Here is a 24307-nt window from a genome sequence, read left to right on the forward strand (position 1 = left end):
ATGCGTATACTTACACAACAGATGTATTTCTTTCAGAATGAAAGCTTTCAGACACTCGAGCAACTTGTTTGGTCAAGTTTTGTACCCAAGGGCAAAATAGGCCAAGACCCAGCAATATTAGACGACATTGCACACATTTTTAATTGTCAGTCAGCCCAGATATAGTATACAAAAGGTCCTCTTTCATTCTGTTCCAAATGCAGTAAGAAACCAGTCACTGACGCCACAACAGCTGGAGCATCACGATGGCGTCATCTACTTACTCGAGGACTACTTGCGAAGTGAGTACGGCATCGTTATATCAGCAAGAAGGTTTGGCGCGTTCTAATGTTTTATGCAACGCCTAGTCTGTCATGAAAGTATTTCGTGCCAGGAGACCAGGAAATGAAAGTGAAGAAACAGAAGCAAATACTATGTAGCTAAAAAGAAGTGTGTCAAAGTAATTTGTGCCAAAAGACGAAGAAATGAAAGTGAAGAAGGAGATGCAGATATGATGTGGCAGCAAGAAAGTCACTGATTAGTATCGACAGGCTTTTTTCGCCTTCAAAGCATGTAAGTAGACTTAACCGAGAAATTTTTTCAGTTTGCATACACACTTCCTTTATAAATGCTTCTAGCGCTGAGTTTTAAGTAAATAATAAGTAGAGAAAAAATTCTGTATGAGGTAAATGATATATTTAATTTGTATAAAATTTTGGCACTTTGCAAAATTAGGACAACTCTTAATAAGCCTCACAACACCTAGCTTGGCATAAATATGGACTCATTGTCATTTTACATGTTTAAAAAAAGATTTGAATCAGAGAAGTAATGACATTGGTGGGTCTAGTGATTACATTTCACTGCTTTAGTGAGCAGTGGTTACAGGCTTTCAAATGGAGTAATGAGCAGACTACAGAGGAGCATCAATGAAATTTTCTTTGTCCGTTGAACTATAGTCGAGCCCACTTATAATGGCAGCAGTTATAACGAACGCTCGGTTACAACGAACGAACGCGGCTTGACCGTCATTGAGGCAATGGCATTTTGTTTCGGATATAAAGAACTGGCCCGTGGGTGCAACTCAGGTATAGCGAACGATCGACCATCGCCTGACGGCGCCTGGCATTCGCAATCGCCACTTGATCGGCTTTTCAGGAACGCGAAGCGTCAAATGAACTGCATGGGGATCACCCTTTTCCAGCAGAACTGATTGCAGTGAGTAAAAGAAAACTAGAGGGAAAGAGAATGTAAGCAAAAAAGGACGTCGTCGTGGGTTCCATGTTGCCCCTCCTCCCCCTCCCCAACTTCGTCTGCAGGTGGACAAAGGGAGCACAAAATGGAAGAGGGGTGAAGCGAGATAGGGGAGACGACGGCGAACGTGCAAAAAGTTGGCATTGGCACTGTGCCAACACCGGTGAGGCACGCGCATTTCTCCCGTCCAGCCAGTCTGCGGACAGACAAGTCGGTGGAACGGAATTAGCAGGCCCACAAAATTAGCTACGCATGAAGTTCGGCAGTCCCTGTTCATGCTCACTCGCGCTTTTTTCTCCAGTTCGGCTGAGAGAAAAGTGGGAAGAAAAAAAACAAACATCAGGAAGCAACCTGAAACACGTGCCATGAAACCGAAACGTGTCGAGTGCCACTCAGGTGTCATTGGTTCTACTCTTCGGACATTGTGAACGATCTTGTGCAGGAGAGCAAAAAACTGCGATCTGGTTAAGAAATACCATCTGTTCAAGTAAACAAGCTCTGCAATTTTTAAAGACAAAAGATCCTGAGCTCCAAGATCAATGGCTACCCATCGACCAGGAAGCGCAACAGTCCCAATGACAACTCATAGGACATTTATGCACATATTATGAGTTATTTTTCCGCTTGTCTAACTTCTTTTTGGGCCGGGAGTTCCATTCTGGCAGGCGAGCGGCGAGCTTCGCTTCAGGTCTGTATCGCCACGCGCCATCCAGGCGATTATGCGGCCGCATCAGTGCACCCGCCCTACGTGTGCTGCGTTTTCACGCACAGAAGATTCTTATTACTTATAACAAACTTCGGGTATGGCGAACAAATTCAGTGTGGCGGTTGAGTTCGTTATAATTGGGCTCGACTGTAGTATAATAAATAAAATTACTGCGAATTTCTACCTTCATAGGAAATGCTAATTAACGCTTTTTTTTATGTTCTGAATGAGACTACCAGGCATAAAAAAGTCAGTTATGGAATATTGTAATACTTAAGTAAAAAGATTTTACCGATCATTTTTGCAATTAAACAACGTTCCTTCATTTCCAATTTGGACTGTGTTGGACAACTCTTTGGACTATGTTGGCCTCTAAAAATGAGCTGTGAGAAAGCATGACTAAATATGCAGACCCAACATGTTTTCTGCTGTTGTGCCAAACTTTTGTTTGTCTTTTGAGTGCATTATGCGTGCCTTGTGGGAGCAAGTGGACTCTGGGACACCTTCATACTCTTGTCCCATTATCTCTGTCATTATTTATGGTTTACAACTAACACAGACTCCTGGTGTGATGACTTGTGGGGAAAAAACTTGGGTACTTATTAAACACCTTGAAAGAAAAATTGGGTCAACCCTTCAAAGAAGGATAGTAGGAGTAACACTTAAGGACAAGGAGGACGCATCTTGGACTCAAACCCAAATCGTAGCCCAATTGAAAAAAAAGAAGGGGAGTTGGGCTGGGCGTGTGGTGGGATGAAAGGACTCTACAATGGACCATCAGGGGAACAGAGATGGGAACACAAGTAGGGGCAGTCAGCTCGACTGAGGGAATAGGTAAGGAAATTTGGTTGGAAGTCTATGGGAGAAGCTAGAAGCTTTTGTCCTGCATTGGACGTAAAGTAGGCTGATGGTGATGGGGATTCTCCTAAGGAGACGTTTTGTTGCGCTATCAGCCAAGCCGCGAGCTCCATTCGGACAACTGTCTGCCAGAGCCAACAGGAAAGTTGTTTGGATCGAAAATAGTTGGAAGATTTTGTCAGCTTACAGGGTAGCTGGAAACACCATTTCAGTGGTGATATGAAGACACGAAAGCTGATGGGAAAATATCCCCAGGTGGGCTGACTGTACTGGATGGGGCCAGCCATGGGAAGGGGTTGGAGACTGTAACCATTTGCAGACACGCAAAACGTTTTTGCCTTTCAGGTGCCTGCAAACTGTTCACGGAGCAAAAAGCCATTCGCGTCAAGCGAGCGTACGACCAGCAAAAGCTGTAAGTTTGCCAGTGTGCCTACGTTGTTCTGACGTTCTGCATTAATGAAATAGATTCTGCAATGGTTGTGAAGCTTCATCTACTGGCTTAAAAGTAGAGTTTCCATCAGCAAAGGCTATCAACCACTGATTAAGAAATCTGTATGTATTGAACAATATGCTTAACAACATGTTTCTTTTTTATTTATTTATTTTAAACCGAAAGGAGCATATGCTTGATCTACTGAAAAATGTTTTGAATGATGGTTTCTTTTATATTGTATAGTTGTTATGAACCACACCTTTTAAAAATCTTTTGAAGGTAGGATTTTTGGTAATGCACTTGTTGATGCTATTGATTAATGATGGTGACTCATCTTTATTGAGGACTTCTTGGTCTAGCACAGAGATGCTTATCAAGAGGTGGTAGGGATGGAACTCAAAGGGTGAGAATATTCTCTCAGAATTCCAGAGTGGTCTGGGCATGTCTGGAATTACTATTGTTAAAGGGGCACTGACACAAAAATTTTGCATCTTGGTTTTTTTGTTGCGATAAGTAACTAATGACCTACTTATCACGTGTGGAAACCTCATTTGCTTCATCGTGCGATGGTTGTTTAATTAGAGTTGTTTTTAATGCGGCCAGTCACAGTTTTGGCTGTAGTGGGTGCCATGAAAAGTGGGATTTTGTATAAACAAAGGTGTCCACGTGACTGTTGGATGGATATCATTGGGGCTCTTCAATTTACAGTCCCGGATTCACCACGGACTCCCCAAGAAGCAGTCCTGCATTTGATTTTCCCATATATCCCTATGTCTTTGGGGAGTCTTCGGACTACCCGCGGACTATTCGTGGTGAGTCCGAGACTGTAAATCGAAGAGCCCCACTGATATCACAGAGCAGAGCTGCTGTAGCACTCTCGTTTCCGCGTCGCTGGCAGTTTCTGTGAATGCCCCTGCGTAGTGACCTCGTCAGCTGCTTAATTGCTGCAGCGGCTAGAGAACGACGCACGACACTCAGGACAGTGGGTGGGGAGACCATGAAGACGTGCGCTGGGAGCAGCCGGCCGGTCGGCCTACAGTTCCGCTAGAGTGAACTCTGCCAACAGATGTGTTAGGCTTAACACTGCGGCGGATATTCGATTGCCGCTCTCGTAAGCGGTGCGGATGACGATTTTTAATTCAATCCGCCATCCATCATTAACTCCTTTCTCGTATGTGCTGCTTGGTTTGGGACTTGAGTCCCATTTCATGCAGTGGTAATAAGCTATCGCTTGAGCTACTTGTGCCGGCCTGCGCCACTTCGTGGCCATGGCCGCTGCCGGCGTAGCAACCGCGTTCTGAACATGCTTCATTGGTATGGTGTGCTCCTTTGGAGTTTGGGCATTGCCGGTTAAGAGTGGAAAACAATCCGGGGTCCTTTCACCGACCGAAGTCTTTCGGGGAGTGTCCCCAAGGCAGCTCAAATGTCCTGCACTTCTGCCATGTGTAGGGATTTCTGCTCACAACTGGTGTGCGAAAAGGGGCTGAAGGAAGGACATGATGTAGCGCTGACCACCAATTGAATTTCTGTTACTGAGGACTAAGGAGAGCATATTACACCACTTCAGAAGTGAAAACACGAGTGAAACAAAACAACGGGTCCATTTGTTTCACCTGCACCACGTGAACCAGTTCAGGCAGTGCAGCACCTCGCCGTTCGTTTCAGTGGTGCGGCTCGCTACACGTGAACCGCGCTGTGATGACGAGTGCAGGGTGAGTTCATGGCTTTGCCAGCACTCCCTGCCGAGGAGGTGCAGGAGCAGACGAAAAAGGGGCAGGTCTGGTTCCGCCGATTATTCAGGATGTCAGAACCTGCTTTGCACCGCTGTGAACTGGTTCAAAAGGTGCAGGCCTAATTGAATGGACCCAACATATCTGAAATCGTAGCTGCCGTGATCTGACATTGCCTGCACATGCATTTAGGATAAATGAATTTAGTATTGGGGAGGGGGATGCCATATTTTTGTGTCGATGACCGTCACTAAAAATGTAAAAATCCCAAGAGTAAAATGGAGGCATGGGTAAAACATGAATTTTGTGGCAAAAAATAGCTTCACTGGAATGTGTGTCATGCTGTGATGTCGGTGTCATCGCAATATTTAATCTCTCTTCTCCTCTCAGCTGCTAAAAAACAAGCTGAAAGTTTAGCTTTACTTTTCAGTCATGTGGTCTTTATAACATCCGTGATCTTACCAGTGGGTGAAAGCTTAAAAAATGATAAAAGGCACCGGACATTATATAAGGACAACAGAAATGAAAGGGTAGCTTTTTTACAACTTGGAAGCTGTCTGCATGGTATCACCTTGACGTGGCTCTGGCCTGCATTTTTTCATCAACCATCTCACAGGCATAAAAACTGCTGTCGTTGAACGTGGTTAAACCAAGTTCGTTTTGTGGTAGCTCGGTTTTGCTTGCTTTGGAATAGGGTGAAACCATCGACCGCAGACAACACACCGATACGTAGATGTTGCTCGGCACCAACAGCGCTGTCAGCGCAAATGTGCAACCAACTTGGATGCAGCCAGTGCCTCTGGCAGTATCAACATGAAAGAGATATCTTGAGCTGCTGTTTTTTTTCACTCCACAACTGCCAGAGGTGCCAGCTGCATCCAAGTTTGCCCTTGGCTTAGCTTCAAGGTTAGATTTATGGAGTAGTAGAGCTGTCGCTATGAAAAAATTGTATTTTGTCTAATGGTGCTTGCATTATGTGAGTAAATGGGAGGTAATTGTGCTACATGGTTTTTAATCAATATTTAAATACTCACTGCTTTAAGCAGTCGGTTGTGTGGGTAAATTGCAGGGGTGTTTTTGTGTTTTGCTGTGTTAATTACACAGCGGGAATGGGGTAAGTCCCCTCTTGCTGCTCCAAAAACTGCTCCGACCTGACTTGGGGAAATAGCATCACTGGCTGTATAAAAGCTAGCTTGCTGGGAGAGGCAACTTCATTTTATTTTTTGTTCTTTTTTCTTAGGTTTGTATGTTGAGACGTTAGCGGAAGTTAATAGCTGTGAAGACACGTCCTTGCCCCCACTTGCCCTTTGCCTAAATATACAAGCAGCAAGCAAAGGACACATTCAGGAAGTAATTCAGCAGAAATGTACAAAATGTAAGCACCAGACAAACAGCGTTAGCAATGCTAATAACATCTGGAAAGAACATGAGACTTCATACATGGAGGATTACGTGTTACGGCAGAAAGCAATCTGCAGAGGGTAGTGTTGTGTGGCATAATGCCTCCATAGCTGGGTAACTGTAGTGCTTTATGGTGATGTGTCTTGCCAGGTCCCGGCTAGAGCCTGACCACAAGAAGAAGACGCCTCAGGAGACAGAAGGGGCCGGTGAGGAACCACCTCCGATGCCAGCCGATGCCCAGCCTGCAGCAGTGGCCTACGGTGATGTGCCTGACCTCTTCTCCTTTGATGGCTGGGATGAGAACGTCGTGATCTCCTACGAAGAGTTTCAAATGGTGAGGGGGCCAGGGCACAAAAGTCTGATCAAATGAAAGTGGATCATCATTGTCCAGAAAGGCATGGGGTATTTTCCCAGGCCAGGAGCTAGGACCGTGGCCATGGTTCTGTGAAAATTCACTCCTTCATTCCTTCCGTTTCATTGGCACATGAAAACAGAGGCTTGATGTCCTCACCACTTATAGGCCTTTGAACAAGGGCTGTGTCTAGTGCTCAGTCCAGACGGAACTGTAATTATTAACGTAACTGTAACCAATCGTTTATAACTATAATAATAATTACTACTTAACAGTGACTCTGGCTAGTCAGTGAGCAGAAGCTGCTTGGCCAGTTAGGTGAAAGTCAAGACAGACTGCTCTCACTGCAAGCTGTGAAGCGAGCGTGAGGTTGCCATTTCATCGGGATGGAACTCAAGTGACAGCTGCCATTCTGTCTGGACGTTACTCGTAGACACTTCCCACTTTGGGAACTATCTAGATGGCACTTTAGCATTTCTTATTGTTTCATCTGGATAAGAACCTGAATAAAAACCTGCCAATCTCGCAGGTTTTCTTCTTTTACAGTTAACACAATGAACAATTAATGCGATGCTTATGTAAAAAGAGAAAAAGTGGGCTTTACGGGAGCAAGGCTCCTGTATGAAAGCCAAAATGTTTTTTGATTTAATAAATTCCAAGGGTCTGTGTGTATTTTCATTGTTACCATGTCTGTTCTCAACCAGACTGGCTTCCATATAACTTTTCGTAGGTGTTCTTTTTATATCTTAGAAATGAAATACATTTTTACTTGGAAAAAGATTCATCCTCCACTTTTCAGCGTAATTGCTACCATTTTTAAGGTACTTATCTACGTCTTGTACAACTCCCGTGGCCTTGCTGGTAGGTGAGATCAGGGTTTTAAGTAGAATGTAGTCACTGAGAACCAGTTGGGCTTGTTGGTGGTACGTGATAAACGTCTGCAGTGCAGAACAACAGGGATGAAGAAAGAACGGAACAAGACGAGCGCTAGTCTTGTTTTGTTTTTCTTTGTCCTTGTTGTTCTGCGTTGCAGTCGTTTGATTGAGTAGAATGGTCCATGCATTCCTAACCGGAGCTCTCCGGAATAACAGGCTTCGCTGTTGTCCTGTGGCAGCATTGTGATGAAGGTAGACATGTTCGGGCATGGGATTTTTAATGGGGAGGCTCCTAGTGACATATCAGACAATGCAGGTTACTTAACACTTGACATATTCCTCATGTGTCAGCACTGGTATTCATTCAGGCCACTGCTCTGATGTGACAGGCTGTTCGCACATTTTGCCAAAGGATTTACTGCAATATTGAAAATCTTATGTAAATCTAAATTATCTATCAGGGTATGCAGTGCTTCTCTAAACTTGCGCATGTTTGGATAAAACAACCACTTGGAATTCACCTTTACAAGGGGATTCGGTGCATATGCCAGTCACATTTAACCATGCAAATTGTGTCCAACTGCAGTTGGGAGTAGTGAGCCTATGGTGTGGGTTCTCTCTTCCTTGGCACCTGTTGCTCCTGTGTTGTGCTGCACATGTGCCATACAGACTACGTACACCAGCTGGTGCGGGAGGTTCCTGTTTGAACCCATTCCCATTTCATCCTTCCCGCTTGTTCCCTCCCGTTTCGACCCGGCACAAAACGACCTTCCCCTTTCGCCCTTCCCCATTTCGCCTGTTCTCATTTCAACCTTCTCGTTTGTTCCGTGCCGCTTCAAACCGGAACAAAACGCCCTTCCCGTTTCGTATTTTCACATTTAGCCCCTTCCCGGAATAACGAACCCAGTTCGACTCGGGTGACTCGGACCGAGGCGTGGGATTTTCGAAATTATACTTAAGTCCGACTGCATTTTAACCTCGTAAAAGAAAAGAAAAAAAAAAACGTTACGGCTGGCGGAGCCAAAGTATGCAGACGCCCTATTAACCTCCAATCTTTGCAATGGTCCGTTTTACGATACGCGGCACCATTTAAAAAACAACACGTAAGTTGCTCCGTTACGTCCGACCCCGTACAGCGTTGGTGAATTACGTACAACTGAAACCAGACCCTTCTGTCTGCTTCTGCGTTGGTCGAGCGGTCTGCAACGTGTTGGTCGCATGCGTACTCCATGGCAGCGGTGATAGTTCCAGCCCCTACGGTTGCATATACGAATGCACATGCATCTTATATGCAACACAAAAAAAAGAAAGGATGAGAATTAACAAAATACTAGAACCTTTCCGTGGTCGCAGTGCCAGTTTGTAGCGCCCGGACCTCTTGCCGAAAAATGAAGTTGGGCGTTTTGACAAATGCAACTATTAATTTATTAGGGGTAGTACAGGGCTACTGTTTTATTTCTATGCAGGAAAAAGATCTCGCGAAATATAATTATTAATTACCAAATCTAGCAAACTACAAAAAAACTTATTTTATGACCGCAATAACTATTATGGGCCAAGACTGGTACGGTCCATTTTAATGTGTAGCCAAGGGTCACTTTATAGGCACATATCTGTAAAAGAATGGCCATTGAAGTCTAAAGCTGAAATTTTTGCTTGGAGGAAATGGGTCGCACAAATTTTTCATCCAGGCGTTAAGAACACCCCAAGCTGTATTCTCTTGCGTGTACCTTTTACGGATAATACAGAGGTGGGCACGCAGTACATGGAAAAGCAAAAGCAAACATTTAGGTAGTTATCCGTACATAATAGAAAGTTTTAGCATATTGTTACTGTGTTTGCATCACCATTTACCGTGTTACCGGTTAGTACACCGTTTGTGGTTTGCGTATTCCGGCTGCCACGGTGCAAGTAGCGACATGAATTAATTTCAAAGCTAATCACGCATAATTTTGTTGCTGTAGTTCACAATAACTGTAGTTGTTTTGAGAATACTGTAGCCATCGCCTGTAGAGCTATAAAAAAAAACCGTGTTGGTGGCGCCATCTACCGAGTAGAGTTAGAGTCAAGGGGAAATAGAATTTGCCCCCGCGCTAAATACTTAGGCAAGAAATGAGTAAAATATGTTGTAGTACTTACTCAATAACCTACACTACCTTGCCCAGCGCAATTTTGGAGGCTAAAAGCGCACTGCGAGCTCAGAAAGTTATCTGAACTATTTGAGGCGGGCGTTTTGGGAGCGGGTTGAAACGGGAAGGGTGTTTTGGGAATGGGTTGAAACAGAAAGCGGTCAAACGGGAAGGGTGTTTTGGGAACGGGCGCACACGGGACGGGCCAAACGGGAAGGGCGTTTCGGGAATGGGTTCAAGTGGGACGGGTTCAAACGGGAGTGGGTTGTTTCGGGCTACACCCGCTGGTGCTGGGTGATGTAAACAGACGTTTTGGAGCTGCAGGTGTACGAGTGAAAAATTTTGCAATGCGAGGCTTGATTTGTGAATGACCCTTGTATTGTCGCTGGTTTATCGATTGGTTGATTTCATTAATCATTCCTCCGTTCAGAATCTATTCAAAGCGCTGCTTCCACTTAGATTATTGTTCTGGAAGCCAAAATGGGAAGGGGGCAGTGGGCAGACTACCCGACTTTCCCATTTGTTTCTTTAAGGGGGCAGACTGGTCTTAGAGCTATTTTTTTTTGTTTACCAACCAATTTTAATGAAACTGCACTGCATTATAGAGTTTTTGTGCTGATTTCACATCTGCCATTAGATGTTTTGTAAGTTGATTATATTGTGAGTTAATGATTAATTGCCATTATTTCGGGTCGCAGTTACAAAATAACCACTCCATACAGAATGGCCATTACCACGTGGCTAGGCAGACAAATGACTAAAGAATACAACATAGGAAGAACATTTTCGATTCAGCTATTTTTGGTCGTTTTGTGAACTTCGCTTCTCCCACGCTGTGCCAGAAATGGGTCGCAGGTGGTGCCACTTGAACACAATAATAATTTTCCAAAGCCTCCATTTGAAGAATTTGTTTCCAACATTGTATTCTCCACACATTTCGGTATCAGAAGCAAAAAGAGTTATAGTTGTACCTGCTCTGAGTGCCGAGATATCTGAGGACGAAATGCTAGCTTTGTACTGCAAGAACAGTGCCGTTTCACCATCGAATTCTGCGCTAACTGAGCTGTAGAGTGCACTTTGAAATGCTATTATAATATAATAACAACAAAATATGGTGCCTTTTGATGAGGAAATTTACAGACTGATAGAAAAATGGCCGTGGAGGCTGAAAATGCCATTTTCCCAAAAACGCTTTTTTTGACCGTTTTTCGGCCCCAAAGACCCAACTGCCCCCTTAATAGTGTTACCACACAAAGTTTTATCTTCTGCCACTGTTTGGCTGAGGAGAACTTCTTGCTGGGCTAGTTGGTAAATAGATGCCATGATTTGAAGCGCAACAAAAACACACGGACGAAGAACAGAGTAGACGCCTGTCTCGTCTACTCTGTTCTTCGTCCGTGTGTTTTTGTTGTGCTTCAAATCATGGCACTGTTTGGCTCACTGATCTCCTATATCTTGCTTCTTTTGGCTCCCACACGTAAATACTTAGGGCATCTTTAATTGTTGACTCACAAAAAAGAATTGTCATTTCTACCCTTAAAAAGAAATGTAGCATGCAGGATACTTCTGAATGAAGTGTGCCCCAGTTTGTTTGTCTGCTGTGTTGCTTTACAGTTTTCTGTTAAATCACTGTCAGTGGTCATTATCTTTCTCAAAGTAAATATTCCGCCTTTGTAAATAACATTTGTCGTGCTTGAGTCGCACTGTTCACTGGGTAGAGATGCTTTCGAGTGCAGTTCATGAGCACAAAATGAAGTAAGTATATTTTCATCGTAGCATCACCTCGGAATAGGACATACAGAGCTAGGATGTGAACTAGGACATGCAAAGTAAAGTGCGCAGGTTGTCATCACGTTTAGAATTACACGAGGGTGCCACAGTCCCAGTGTTTTGGCACAGTTGTGAGAAAAAGAATGCTCGAAAATAAAAAGGCTGCCTGGTACGGCAGGGCACAAGCCGCCGGTATGCCTAGGGTGGCTCGAGGAAAGTGTGACAACAATTTCTTTGGTTTTGTAAAAGTTGAGAGAACTGCCCGCAGTTAGTTTGTTTATACCAAGTGTTCACATCTGACCTTGTGGCCTCTTTGTCAGATGCAGAGCATGCCATCAATGCTGGTTTGCTGCGAATAAATTTGTGCAGTTATCGCTAGTAGTGGTTCTTTGCTGAGCACTTTTGTAGCATTTATTTTCAATAGGTGGAGATCATTTACCTACATTGCGTAAACCCAGCACCTTTTCTTACGAACTTGTAATAGAAAAAAAAATCACTGACGATTGCCTTACTAAATCATTACGTCACGCACTAAAAATTGACAAGGGAGTTGTTTAGGCAAGGTAATTTTATTTTTATTTTATTTACAGAATACTGTCACTCCCCCAAGGGGAGTATTACAGGGGTGGGCAACATGTCATCGCTCATCAACGTCCTATAAATATCTATATAAAAAAAATTACACAAAGAGAGCACATAATGTAAACAATAGAAGCATAGCATTAGTAAATTCTTGCATAATACATAAAAGAACGCCAATGTACATCAACCATCAGGAGATCTCAAGATAAGAAAACACACACACACGATGTACAAAGCATCAAGTTGGACTCAAAACACAGAAAAAAAAAATGCTTTCCAGGCAAATGCTTTCCAGGAACAAACGGAACCGGCAGGATTGCATGGCAAAAAGAATTTAATTACTGGTAATCATATTTTATTCTAGGCTAATACAGCATGTTCAATTAGTTCCATATATTTTACTAGTGTTGGTTGCTGTGTTACGACTGCGTCCAGTGCATTCCATTCACGAATTGCATGCGGGAAGAAAGAATAGCGAAAAGTATTATTAATAAATGCATATTCAACAAGCTCCCAAGCATGCCTTCTTCTAGTCGGTCTAGTATCACGAAATGTCAAGTAATGGTCAGGGTTTATGCGCAACGATCTGTGCAAAAGTTGATATAAAAATTTGAGCCGAAAAAGCTTTGCGCGACTTTCGAGGGTAGCTAGACCAGAACGCTGTAGCAGAGCGGTAGGGGAGTCAGTGCGTCCGTATCTATTGAAGATAAAGCGGACGGCTTTGCGCTGTACCCTTTCCAATATTGCGATATTGTTTGTAGTGTGCGGGAACCACACAATATTCGCGTATTCTAAAACTGGGCGGACAAAAGTGACGTATGCGAGAAGTTTCGTTTCATGTGTAGAATAGGACAAGGCCCGTTTAATGAAGAATAGTTTGTTCATTGCTTGATTTGACACTTTACGCACGTGCTCTGACCAGCTGAGGTCAGAAGATATTATAAGTCCTAAGTATTTATATTGGGTGACACTTCGAAGTGGCACATTGTTAAAATGGTATGGAAAATCTAGTTTAGACGCTTTATTTGTAACGGACATGAATACGGTTTTGTCTACGTTGATTGTCATTTGCCAATCCGCGCACCATTGAGCTATTTTATTTAAGGCATTATTTAATTTCACCTGGTCATCACGGTTTTGTACTTTATTATAGAGAATGCAATCATCTGCAAAAAGCCGAAGTTTCACGTCAGCATAGTTACGTATGTCATTTATGAAGATTAGGAACAAAACTGGAGCTAATACGGATCCCTGGGGAACGCCTGAGAGCACTGGAGCAAGGTCGGAAGTGTGACAGCCGTACTGCACGAATTGGAGGCGGTCAGTTAAGTAATTCTTAATCCATTGGTAAATTGGGCCATCACCTAACATGTATTTAAGTTTAAGGAGTAGTTTAGTATGCGAGACACGGTCGAATGCCTTAGAAAAATCTAGGAAAATGACATCGGTTTGAATGCGCTCATTTATGCCGAGGGCCAGGTCATGCAGTGTTTCGACAAGTTGTGTAACTGTAGACAGTCCTGATCTAAAGCCATGCTGATTTTTGTGCAGAATATTGTTCGACTCAATAAAACCTATTAAAAATTTCAATACGATATGTTCGAGAATTTTGCTGCAAGTACAGGTGATAGAAATTGGCCGGTAATTAGAAGGAGACGCAGCGTTACCTGATTTGGGTACGGGAGTAATTTTAGCAATTTTCCAATCTGCAGGAAGACAGCAATCTTTCAAAGATTTGGAATATATGAGATAAAGATATTTGCTGACTGGTTCAGCGTACCGTTTCAAAAAACCGTTGGGAATCAGGTCTGGACCGCTACTTTTCTTTTCATTGATACCTAAAAGAAGCGAAAGGATACCAGCCTCCGATAAGGTAGGCGTGCCTATCAATCGGATGTCCTGATTGTAAAGGGAAGGATTAATTTTCGCAAAACCATTGTCAGTTGTGTAAACCGACCGAAAATAGACATTGAAATCTTCGGCTCTAGCCTGATCTAAACCATCTGGTGAAACTGGGTTAGTCTGCTTTTTTTTCATATACTGCCAGAATTTATGGGGCGCGTTCTTGATGAACTCATGCAATGTAGAGCCACAATACTTCTTTTTAGCGTTACGCACTTGTTCCTTAAGTGATTTAGTAAGGGAATTAAGTCGAGAACGATAGCCTGAAACATTCCTTTGCTTGTTAGTTTTCCGTAACCTCTTGATGTTACGCTTGGTTTGAATTATTTCACGCGTAATCCACGGATTGCGTTTTTGAATTGTTTTGGACATAGTTGGGACAAAATTACGCATACAGTGCATGACATGAAACTTGAATTTCAACCAAACTGCTTCGATACTAGAACAATCATCACTACAAAAATCATGGAATTCAGAGTACTCGTGTGCAAGGTACGTCATTATAGCAGCATCGTTGGCTTTGTTAAAGGCGGGTATTTGCTTTGATTGACCACGGGATGTGGGTGGACTAGTGAATGGCAATGTGCACAATACCATTTTGTGGTCAGATAATCCTTCAAGAATATCTACTCGCGACTCATTTAGAGAAAGACTGTTACTAACAAAGACAAGGTCTAAGATTGAAGATTTAGCTTATATGCAAGCTATGCAACACTTCAGCACGAACTTTTGCTGCCATTGTAATTATGTTAACATTGGTTATGTTTAAGGGGGTTATGTAGGACCATTCAACTTTAAACTATACCAACGGTACACTGTGTGCACCTTTACAGACAAATAATCCGTTATAAAACAAGCCTGAAATAATCTACGTGCTCCAAGCATATCGGCATTGTTTGCATTGTGCCCTGCTGTTATTAAATTATGTGTATTCATAAATTTATTGTATCAAAAATAGACTGTTGAAATCACTTCAGTTACCAGACTGGTCGCATCAACAGTATTCGAAGTTTTAAGGAATGAAAAGGAGTGATCTAGACCTTGGTGGTACGCTGTAGTCCAGAAGCATTTAGTTGTTGCTGTTGTTGCCACCCTTTTGATTAAAAAGTGCTGCTTTTTGACTGACTGTGGTCCTCGTCAGGACGGGGGAAGAGAAGTGGGTTGCAGGGAGAGAAGCATATTTTTGTCTTTAAAGGCAATAATAGTCTTTCTTGGGCTACTTGAACGCAGAAATTTTGGTCTGTCTGTATGTCTGTTTGTCTGTGTCTGTCTTTCCCTCGATACAGCCGCCTGGTCAAAGCTAAACAGAAATTGAACAAGACATTTATATACCGTATTTTCGCGCATATAACCCGCCCCTGCATATAATCCGCACCCCTGTTTCAGCCCGCCGGAAAAGAAAAAAAAATACTTGCGTATAGCCCACACATTTGATACAAGAAAGGCTGCACCAAAGCTATTGCTCAAGCAACACATCACATACTATGTAGACACAAAAAGCATATATTTAGCAAGTAGAATACACTGACTGCAAGGCGCAAGCCACAATTCGCTTAGTGTCACTGCTCTCGCTGGGTTTATAGGTCTTTCATGGGTTTATATAGGTCTTTCGTCGAGCTAACAAAATTCAGTCGTTAGAGTGCGCTCGTCCTTGTTTTTTCTTCCTTGGATTTGTAGTTTTGCGCAATCACAGCCATGGAAGGCATAGTCAGTGTTGCTGCGTAGGAGCTTCACGTGCCAACACGCATTGCCGTGAAGCTCCACTAAAGGACATACCCCGCGTATTATCCGCACCCCTACTTTACCACTGAAATTTTCGCATTTTTGGTGCGGGTTATACACGCGAAAATATGGTACCCACAACCATTCCTGAGCATCTAAATCAGGTGGCAGTGTTCATACTTGTCAACATTGTTGAACAAAAACAAAACATTACACAGATCTAAGGAACAAAATCAATACTTAAGTTACATTTATAGTGTTCCTTTATTAAAAAAATACATGGATGCTATATTTTTGCGACAAATGAAATACCACATCCATCGTAGAAATAAACATTACGTCGTCGCCTGCTGTCGCCCGCGCCACTACAGTTGAGCCCACTTATAACAAGCTTGACCGTCACTCTGAATTTATTCGTTATATCCGAAGTTCATTGTAAGTGTAATAAGCATCTTCCGCGCGTGAAAACGCGGCACACGTACTTTTGGGTGCACTGATGCGGCCGCGGACATCACCTGGACGGCGCGTGGCGATACAGACATGAAGCGAAGCTTGCTACTCGTTCGCCAGAATGGAACTCCCGGCCCTAAAAGAAGTTAGACAAGCGGAAAAATAACTCATAATATGTGCATAAATGTCCTATGAGTTGTCATTGGGGCCATTGCGCTTCCTGGTCAACGGGTCGCCATTGATCTTGAAGGTCAGAATCTTCTCTCCGGCTTTAAAAATTGTAGAGATTGTTTACTTGAACAGATCGTATTTCTTAACCAGATCACAGTTTTTTTTCTCCCCTGCACAAGATCGTTCACAATGTCCGAAGAGAAAAACCGATGACACCTGAGTGGCACTCGACACCTTTTGGTCTCATGGCACGTGCTTCAGGTTGCTTCCTGATGTTTTTTTTTTCTTCCCACTTTTCGCTTGCCCGAACTGGAGAGGGAAGCGTGAGTGAGCATGAACGGGGACTGCCGAACTTCATGCGTAGCTAATTTTGTGGACCTGCTAATTCTGTTCCGCCGACTTGTCTGTCTGCAGACTGGCTGGACGGGAGAAATGCGTGTGCTTCACCGGTGTTGGCACAGTGCCAATGCCAACTATTTGCACGTTCGCCGTCGTCTCCCCTATTTTCTCCCCTATCTCGCCTCACCCCTCTTCCATTCTGTGCTCCCTCCGCCCACCTGCAGACGAAGTTGGGGAGGAGGGGCAACATGGAACCCATGACAACGTCCTTTTTTGCTTACATTCTCTTTCCCTCTGGTTTTCTTTTGCTCACTGCAATCAGTTCTGCTGGAAAAGGGTGATCCCCATGCAGTTCATTTGACACTTTGCGTTCCTGAAAAGCCGATCAAGTGACAACTGCAAATGCCAGGCACCGTTGGGCGATGGTCGATCGTTCGCTGTACTCGAGTTGCACCCTCGTGCCACTCTGTTATAACTGAAACAAAATGCCATTGCCTCAATGCATGCTGCGATGGTCATGCTGCATTCATGCTGTTCGTTATAACTGGCCGGTATAAGTGGGCTCGACTGTATAGCTCCTGGCGGCATTTCAAGTTGTTCAACTGTAATGAAAGATTCCAGTAGATGGCGCATGGACTGCGCGTGGAGAAGGGCCTTATTGTGGAACAGTGGAACACAGTAAACTTGAATTAAATAATTTATGGGGCATGGGCGCCATATGACAATCGTCTTGAAACGACATTTTCAACGAAGTGAGCAGATGCATGGCCAATTTTTTTGAAAGTGGGTTCACCTTGCTGTAATATGCAGCAAAGGAAAAAGAATCCTTGACTTAGGCAGGATTGTTGCAGTATTAACTAAAACGTTTACCAGAAGAGAAGGAGCAGAAATTGAATCAGTATGGCAAACATCTGTTCACTGACAAGTTTCAGAATGGGGATCTAACAGAAAACCAGAACTGGGCCCCTAAATAAACCAGACTGTTGTCTGAATGCACACAGTGGGACTCTGAGAACAATAGCCAGAGCATGGACCAAGTGGCCGATTTATCGGTAACCACGTCAGTTAACAGTGACGGTGTACGAGGCCTGAGCCTCTGCACATAAAACGCTCGACGTGACCGCACAGTGCGAAGTGCAACTAATGTGAGAACTGCCAAAGGAAGCAAAAGTGAGAAAGCGCAACTTCAGCATACGTGGCACTTGCTTACAGCCTTCTGTGGCTCTCCCCCTCAAGCAACTATAATGACACCAACACAATGAATTCGTTGGTAAACAATGTCCACAATCCATCCGCAGTGTGTAGGGCATGAAGCATATAGTATGGGGACTTATGCCCACATGCAATGCATGCTTTCCCATCGTGCTGTTGTTTGTAATGCATAGGACTAGCTCATTTGCTCCTACACCTGCCTGGCCTTCTAAAAGGCAGCTGGAAGTATCTAGAAGTAAATACTAAACAGGATGTAATTGGAAATACATTACCTGAAGTGTATTTATACTCTTCTTGGTATCCCATTGGTCATCAGTTTATATAGTCGTTTAACTCAAGTGTACCAGCCCTTGGTTGCACTTTTCAGCTCACAGGGTTTCTTTGAGAGCAAGTGAGTCAGCTGCTCTGTGGTGTTTCGGGTGAGGTCACAATCCAGTTTATTGTTTGCATTTCAGTTTGAGCAAGAGAACAAGAAGTTGTACGAGGAGTTGAATGCACTTTCAGATGAAGTCAGGTAAGTTTCATGACAGGTGGGTGCATGGGCATGTTATGTGTTGTACATACCGTTTCCTTTCTTTTAGGAGCATTGAGGGCCGAGTTATTGAGATCTCCCAGCTGCAAAAGGTGTTCACCGAAAAAGTGCTTGAACAGGTGAGTGGCTTTCGAATTCTGCTGCTGGAAGCATGGCAGTCATTACTCCTCAGTGTCAGGGTGTCCACCAACCCGGAATTGCAAGAGAATTTTCTGAGTCCGGAGAAATTAAAAACAAATTCTGGAGAAATTTCACATTTTTCAGTATTGACCAAGAGAACTTAACATTATTAAAATATAAGCAAAATACAATGGTTATGGAGGTACAAGGGACCTGGCCAGTGAAAGGATGAAATTTCTGCTCAGAGACTCGAATTCTGCAGCTCGCACACTGCAATAAAACTTCTTTTCCATTTTTTTTTCTGGAATTAGCTCGGTACAGCTGCTGTTACTATCCTTCTCGTAGAATTAAGATTTACCAATTTGTTCACATAACACATAATAAATGCACTTTTCCCCCCCTCTATGGAAATTTCGTATGCATAATTTGCAATAAATACTATTTTTTGGTAACTTATTTATTCTGCGGTTTTCGCTCGGTGATAGGCTGTCATCAAAGCATCACTCTGTTGTCACTAACGAAGGCCAGACATGAACGTTGGACAAAACAATGTCGCTAGGAAATTAAAATGCCAGAGTTAGTATGTTATGAGCTTTACTATGTCCCAGAGGTAAGTATTGAAGACCAAGATAGCCAGAGTTGCCACACCGTAATTGGAAGCTTGCTCGCTGTTCAAAGGTTGGGCACTGACTAGCCCATGCTTGATGTAACCATCCAAGGAGACCGGAAAGCAAGTGCCACTTTTCATTTCCAGCATGAGCAAAGAAGGCAGTTTTTTTCACCGTGGATACCATGTTACGCAAGTATTTCTTGCATTTCTCTGGTAACAAAATCAGAGGTGCATTCACGGGTTAGAAGGTTGTTTAAGTTTGATGAATGATGTAGGGGGCGCATCCCTGCTGCAATTCTGCTGTCAGTTGTGCCTCAGCTGCTGTAGGAACACATTTTGCCTTCTTAGGTGCCCATGTTGCTACCTTGTGCGCTGTCCTTCTGCTAGCTTGAGCAAATATAGTGGCAAAACTATGTACTATTGGTTGCCACTGAATTCAGATTGGCCTATACAAAAATTTAGCACCAGCTGCTATATTCAGTTTTGTTGCAGTTTTAATTTGTTTTTAAGTTATTTGATGCTCCTCTTTTTAGTGAGCCTTAGTACACTGAGTAATGCAATGCAGTCATCCATTGCTGTTTTTTTGGGAGGGGGGTTTCCATTTCCTTTTGAATGAGAAAGGTATCTCAAGGCATGGACTGAACAAAAAGTTTATATCCTCCCATTTTTTCCTATAATTTTTAAAGGCAAGGCAATAAATTAACAGCTGTCTTTTGCCCGTAGCATGGGCCCCCGACGCACTTTTCCAAAGTTGAGTTAGCTAGCTTGAAGGAGGTCTTAGTAATGTCCTTTGTGTCGCACAAATTGGCAAAGATTTGCACTGGCTGTTACAACTCCCGTCATTGGAATAATTTGGAAGACATATTTACCTGTTCTGCTTATGTTTTGTAAGTAAAGTACTAGCTATCTGTGCACTGGTGCCTCTTATAAGGCAGCATATTTGACTCTCATTGAATTCGCAATTACTTATTCAAGCGAAGCTTTAGTGTCCTCACTGATGCCATTCTATGCCAATATGCCCTGCAGGAAAGCCAACTTTCTTTGACGATAATGATGAATAATCGTGGGTAAAGTGAAAGAAAAAAATCGCTTCTCGTGGCCGGAATCGAACCTGGGTTTCTCGCGTTATGAAGCCAGCGTCTATCCAATTGCTCCATTTTGACATGGTCGAAGCAAATGCCAAGCAGCGGGTATTGGTATCGATTCCCACTGTACACCCCAAGCCCAAATGTTAGGCCGACAGAGTGCACACCCGAGAGTTGCTGTGGGTATTCTAGAAAAGTGGTGCGTGCCTCCAGAGTAGCACATACTCGCAGTTTGAGACTGGCCAGCCAAAGAATCCATCATGAGGAAGCTTTGCGTTTAACCATCGTCGTAGTTAGAGGGGGGGTAGTGCACGATTTTTTGTTGTCTTATGCGGCATACACTCGGGCATTGCAAATCCGCAGTTAAGAGGAACAAACACTTTGGTTCCCTGTAGCAAATGCAGTGCGAAAACCATCTGTTAGGATAGATTTCTGATGTTCCCAGCCTTTTCTGGTTTCTTTTTGAGTACACTCCGCACGCTGCATTGGGTCTGTCGTGCCACAGAAAAGTGTCTCTGTGACAAGTCCCTATGATCAGTAAAGCAAATTCGGCAAATGATGAGGCTGCACTTGCAGTAAGCCTAAATAAGTGTGGTCTGTGCAGTTGTGGCATTACCCTATAAAAGCATGGTGGTTTACATCACACATTGCCACACGCAAATCAAACTTATGAGTAGGGTTGAGTGATTGATTGATTAACACTTTCGTTACAACAGAAAAACGGCTGATTTTGAGTGCTTCCACAAAACTATTTTTTCTCTTGAGCTAGTGGACACATTTAGCCTTGCTATGCATGAAATTGTAGCTTATAGATTGCCCTTCCAAACACATAACAGCAGTTTTGTGAAAGGTACAATTATTTAGTTTATTGGTCAAATAATAAAAATATACACAAAAAGTATATACACAGCATATATAGGCGATTGTACTGAGCCTAAAAATTATTTTAGGAATTCTAAGATATGCAAATTGTTCCTACATTCCTTCGCTATGATTCAATATATAAATCAACGCTGTACAGGACGTTTTGGATCTTTGCGAGCCTGTCAACCTAGCGGAACTGACGGCTTTGCCACTCCGCAAAGCCACTTGGGGTTAAGTCGGTCTCTCTAAAATGTGCATCCAAGCATACTTTTTGTGTTCTCACACAAAATCCTTATCACTTCAGTGGTAAAAAAGAAAAAAAATCCAGCGCTCTTGAGAAGCGTTGCGCATCGCAACGTAGCGCATCGCAACGTAGCACTAATCTGACTTGAGTGCCAGGCTATTTTGAAGTTGATAACGTGATACGGCGCGGTGCATTTGGCAAAATGGCCTCGCCGTACGTTGTACACACCCTACACAATGTAAAACTGCAGTCGTCAGTCAGGAAGCACGTTTTGTTTATAAATACAGTGCGAAGCCAAAAACGAACCTGCCTGGCACCACCTGTTGAAGTATGAGGCATTTGAATGGGAGCGTCTTCATCAGAACCAAAATCTAATGAATCCACATCGTTGATGGAGTCATCACTGCTGCTGAGGTAACAAAAATCAGCAGCAGCAGCAGCTGCTGAAGTCCCTGCCACAGCTGTCTCCTTTTGCGGAGTGCGAAGCAGACACCATTTTCACACAACTCGCCACTATCGGGGGTTCAAATTTCACTCTAGGAGCCGTCTTCACACGTGAAATGTCAACAAAACATAAGAAAATAAAAGACGCATGATGGCATTAGTTGTCTGCAAGGCGCCATTTTTAGCTTTCGCGGGACGTTTGAAATCATCGGAATTCCGTGTCCGATGGCCTATGGCGCCGTAAAGAAAGAGTTAACCTTCCAATTAATCAATTAATGCCTTAGGCGCGATTAATTATTTTAACTGGTTAATCGGTTCAAGTCATGTCAGCAAATAGAAACAAGAGTGCCGTGTAGATATTGTGCACAAGCGTTTCAAAGATCATATTCATGTTCAAATAACCCGCCTGACGTCAAAACAGAAAACGAGGCAGATATGCTCAGAGATGATGGGGATTAAAACCGAAAGCTTATAGCCAAGACAGACAAGAAAATGGCTACCCTTGATACATATTTACTAGGTTAAAAAAATCTGCAAGTGGGCACTGGTGCCGTTTGGCTGTCGTATAAGCTAACTCTGTTGTAAGTAAACCATGATTAACTGAAGCCCCCTGCAATTATGGCAAGTGCCGATGTTCCTGATTCTAGAAAAGTGTGAGCGACAAACGCGGTGATAGTCTCACCCGCGTCAGCACCATGATGATGACCTAGTTGCTTGGGTCATCTGAAATGTCTGTGACCAGGCCGACGAGCATATTGATGTTGTTATTATGGTCATTTTTGTTGTTGTTATTGTGATTATTATTATGTGGTCTGTAGCAGAAGTTACGACCATTTGAAGTTTTTCCCTGGAACGTGGGAACTCGAAAAACTGGTTTTGCCTTCCAGGCCCAAATTTTAAATGACCGTAACTTCTGCTACAGACCACATAGAATGATAATTTTAGTCTTATTGCACTCTTTGATTTGTTCACAGTTCACTGGTACCTTGTTCACTGGTACCTTGATCCCTCCCGCAGTTCTTTTGCAAAAGCTGTCAGAAAATCAAATTTAAAAATCCAAATAAATTTGAATATATTCTTTTGTACAAAAAAAAATTATATCTGCAATCAGAATGAAGAGCTACTTATTTCCCCCAATTTTTATCATCACAACTATAAAAATAAAGTTTTTGATCAAAGACCCATGTGCCCCCTTAAAATCAAAGTAAGCAAAAGTAAGCAAACAAGAAAATGAGACTTGGGTCACCTGTGGATTGGGTGTCTGTGTAAGTGTTGTGCTTTCTTGATGCGTACACCATTGCTCGTTTTCATGTTGTTGATTAGAACATTCATCAGCGACAGCAATCTGCTACCACAGTGCACTGTCACTGTCATGGCGCTGTCGCTATCAGCACATGAAAGTGGCCACAACCACGTTCTGCTCTGACATTTTCTTGTGCACTTTCATACTGTGATAACACAATCAGTTATAAAGCTGCAGCACGTATTGTTTGTTTTTATGCAGTGAAATGTTCTTTTGGTTATTATTCTATGCATTAAACACGGTACAATTGGCTGAAGCGCAATTAACTAGAAAATGTGCTCTGGTGGGCACCTGAGTGCATTAGCAAAAACAATGTTGCCATCCTCGTCGATGCAAAGTAGGCTTGTTGCACATCTGACGGGGCACCTAAACACCTCATGCTAGGGTTTTTGTGTGGATTATATTGTTCCGGAGAAGAATGTGTGACAAAGTGCGTGCGTGTTCTTTATTTCCTTCGTAGGATGAAGAAATGGAGCGCATTGCCCACACGCTAGGGGGTGCCACGGAAAATGTCAAAGATGGCAACGAGCAGCTCCGTCAGGTATGGCAGGCAGGCTGCAATGCGGTGAACAGCAGTGGCTGTCATTGATTGTTTTTCATACATTCCCTTTCAGGCTATGAAGAACAACGCTGGCTTTAGGATATCTATCTTGTTTTTCCTCCTAGTAATGTCATTTTCACTTCTATTCCTTGATTGGTACAATCCATAGGTTACTAATTGTTCTGCACATTATAATAATAAAGTGACATTTGGCGTCTGGAAAGACTTTTACTCTTGGTGCTTTTTTTCTGTGTTCCTGGCCTGTTTTTATGGCAAGCCAAGTGGTAAGCTGTGAAGGGTTCTTCAGTATGGTAATAAAGCAGCATTTGATATCTGTTGGTGCGTTTCATCTGGCTTCCTGGCTTGTTTTCATGGCAAGTGGAGTGATAGCATCAGGAAATGTCAGCATAACGTTATATCTATAAAAAGGTACAGGGATTGCTATACTAGCAGGGCTTGTAAAATGATACATCTAACGCCTTGGAATCACAAAGGTATTCTGGAAAAACAACATTATTTTGGTACAAAAGGAAAATATGGACGATGTCAAAAAGCTAAATATGGACAAATAACCCTGCTGTGTACAGTACATTGCCACAAACTGTGCCCTCTGGTTTGTTTATTTGTGTGTTAAGTTCCAGTGTCTCGCCGCACCCAGATTTCTTATCTTAAAGTGAGGCATGCATTTTTGTCTCTATC

At 43.1% G+C, this 24307-nt stretch overlaps 1 protein-coding gene across 2 annotated transcripts in view; it reads left to right on the forward strand.

Annotated features, from left to right (window-relative positions):
* The window catches only part of Syx18 (syntaxin 18), a 24904-nt gene extending 1065 nt beyond the window's left edge, over positions 1-23839 (forward strand). For both annotated transcript variants that reach the window (XM_077687868.1, XM_077687867.1), the window contains exons 4-10: positions 204-281; positions 3143-3209; positions 6512-6695; positions 18321-18379; positions 18447-18516; positions 23528-23608; positions 23682-23839. In XM_077687868.1, the coding sequence (XP_077543994.1) occupies positions 204-281; positions 3143-3209; positions 6512-6695; positions 18321-18379; positions 18447-18516; positions 23528-23608; positions 23682-23777 (635 nt within the window). In that variant the 3' untranslated portion in view covers positions 23778-23839. The remainder of the gene's footprint in view (positions 1-203; positions 282-3142; positions 3210-6511; positions 6696-18320; positions 18380-18446; positions 18517-23527; positions 23609-23681) is intronic.
* The last annotated feature ends 468 nt before the right edge of the window (positions 23840-24307 follow it).

The sequence above is a fragment of the Haemaphysalis longicornis genome, unplaced genomic scaffold (genome assembly GCF_048455015.1).
Source record: "Haemaphysalis longicornis isolate Haplotype H1 unplaced genomic scaffold, Haemaphysalis longicornis Haplotype H1 scaffold_1, whole genome shotgun sequence".
NCBI lineage: Eukaryota > Metazoa > Arthropoda > Arachnida > Ixodida > Ixodidae > Haemaphysalis > Haemaphysalis longicornis.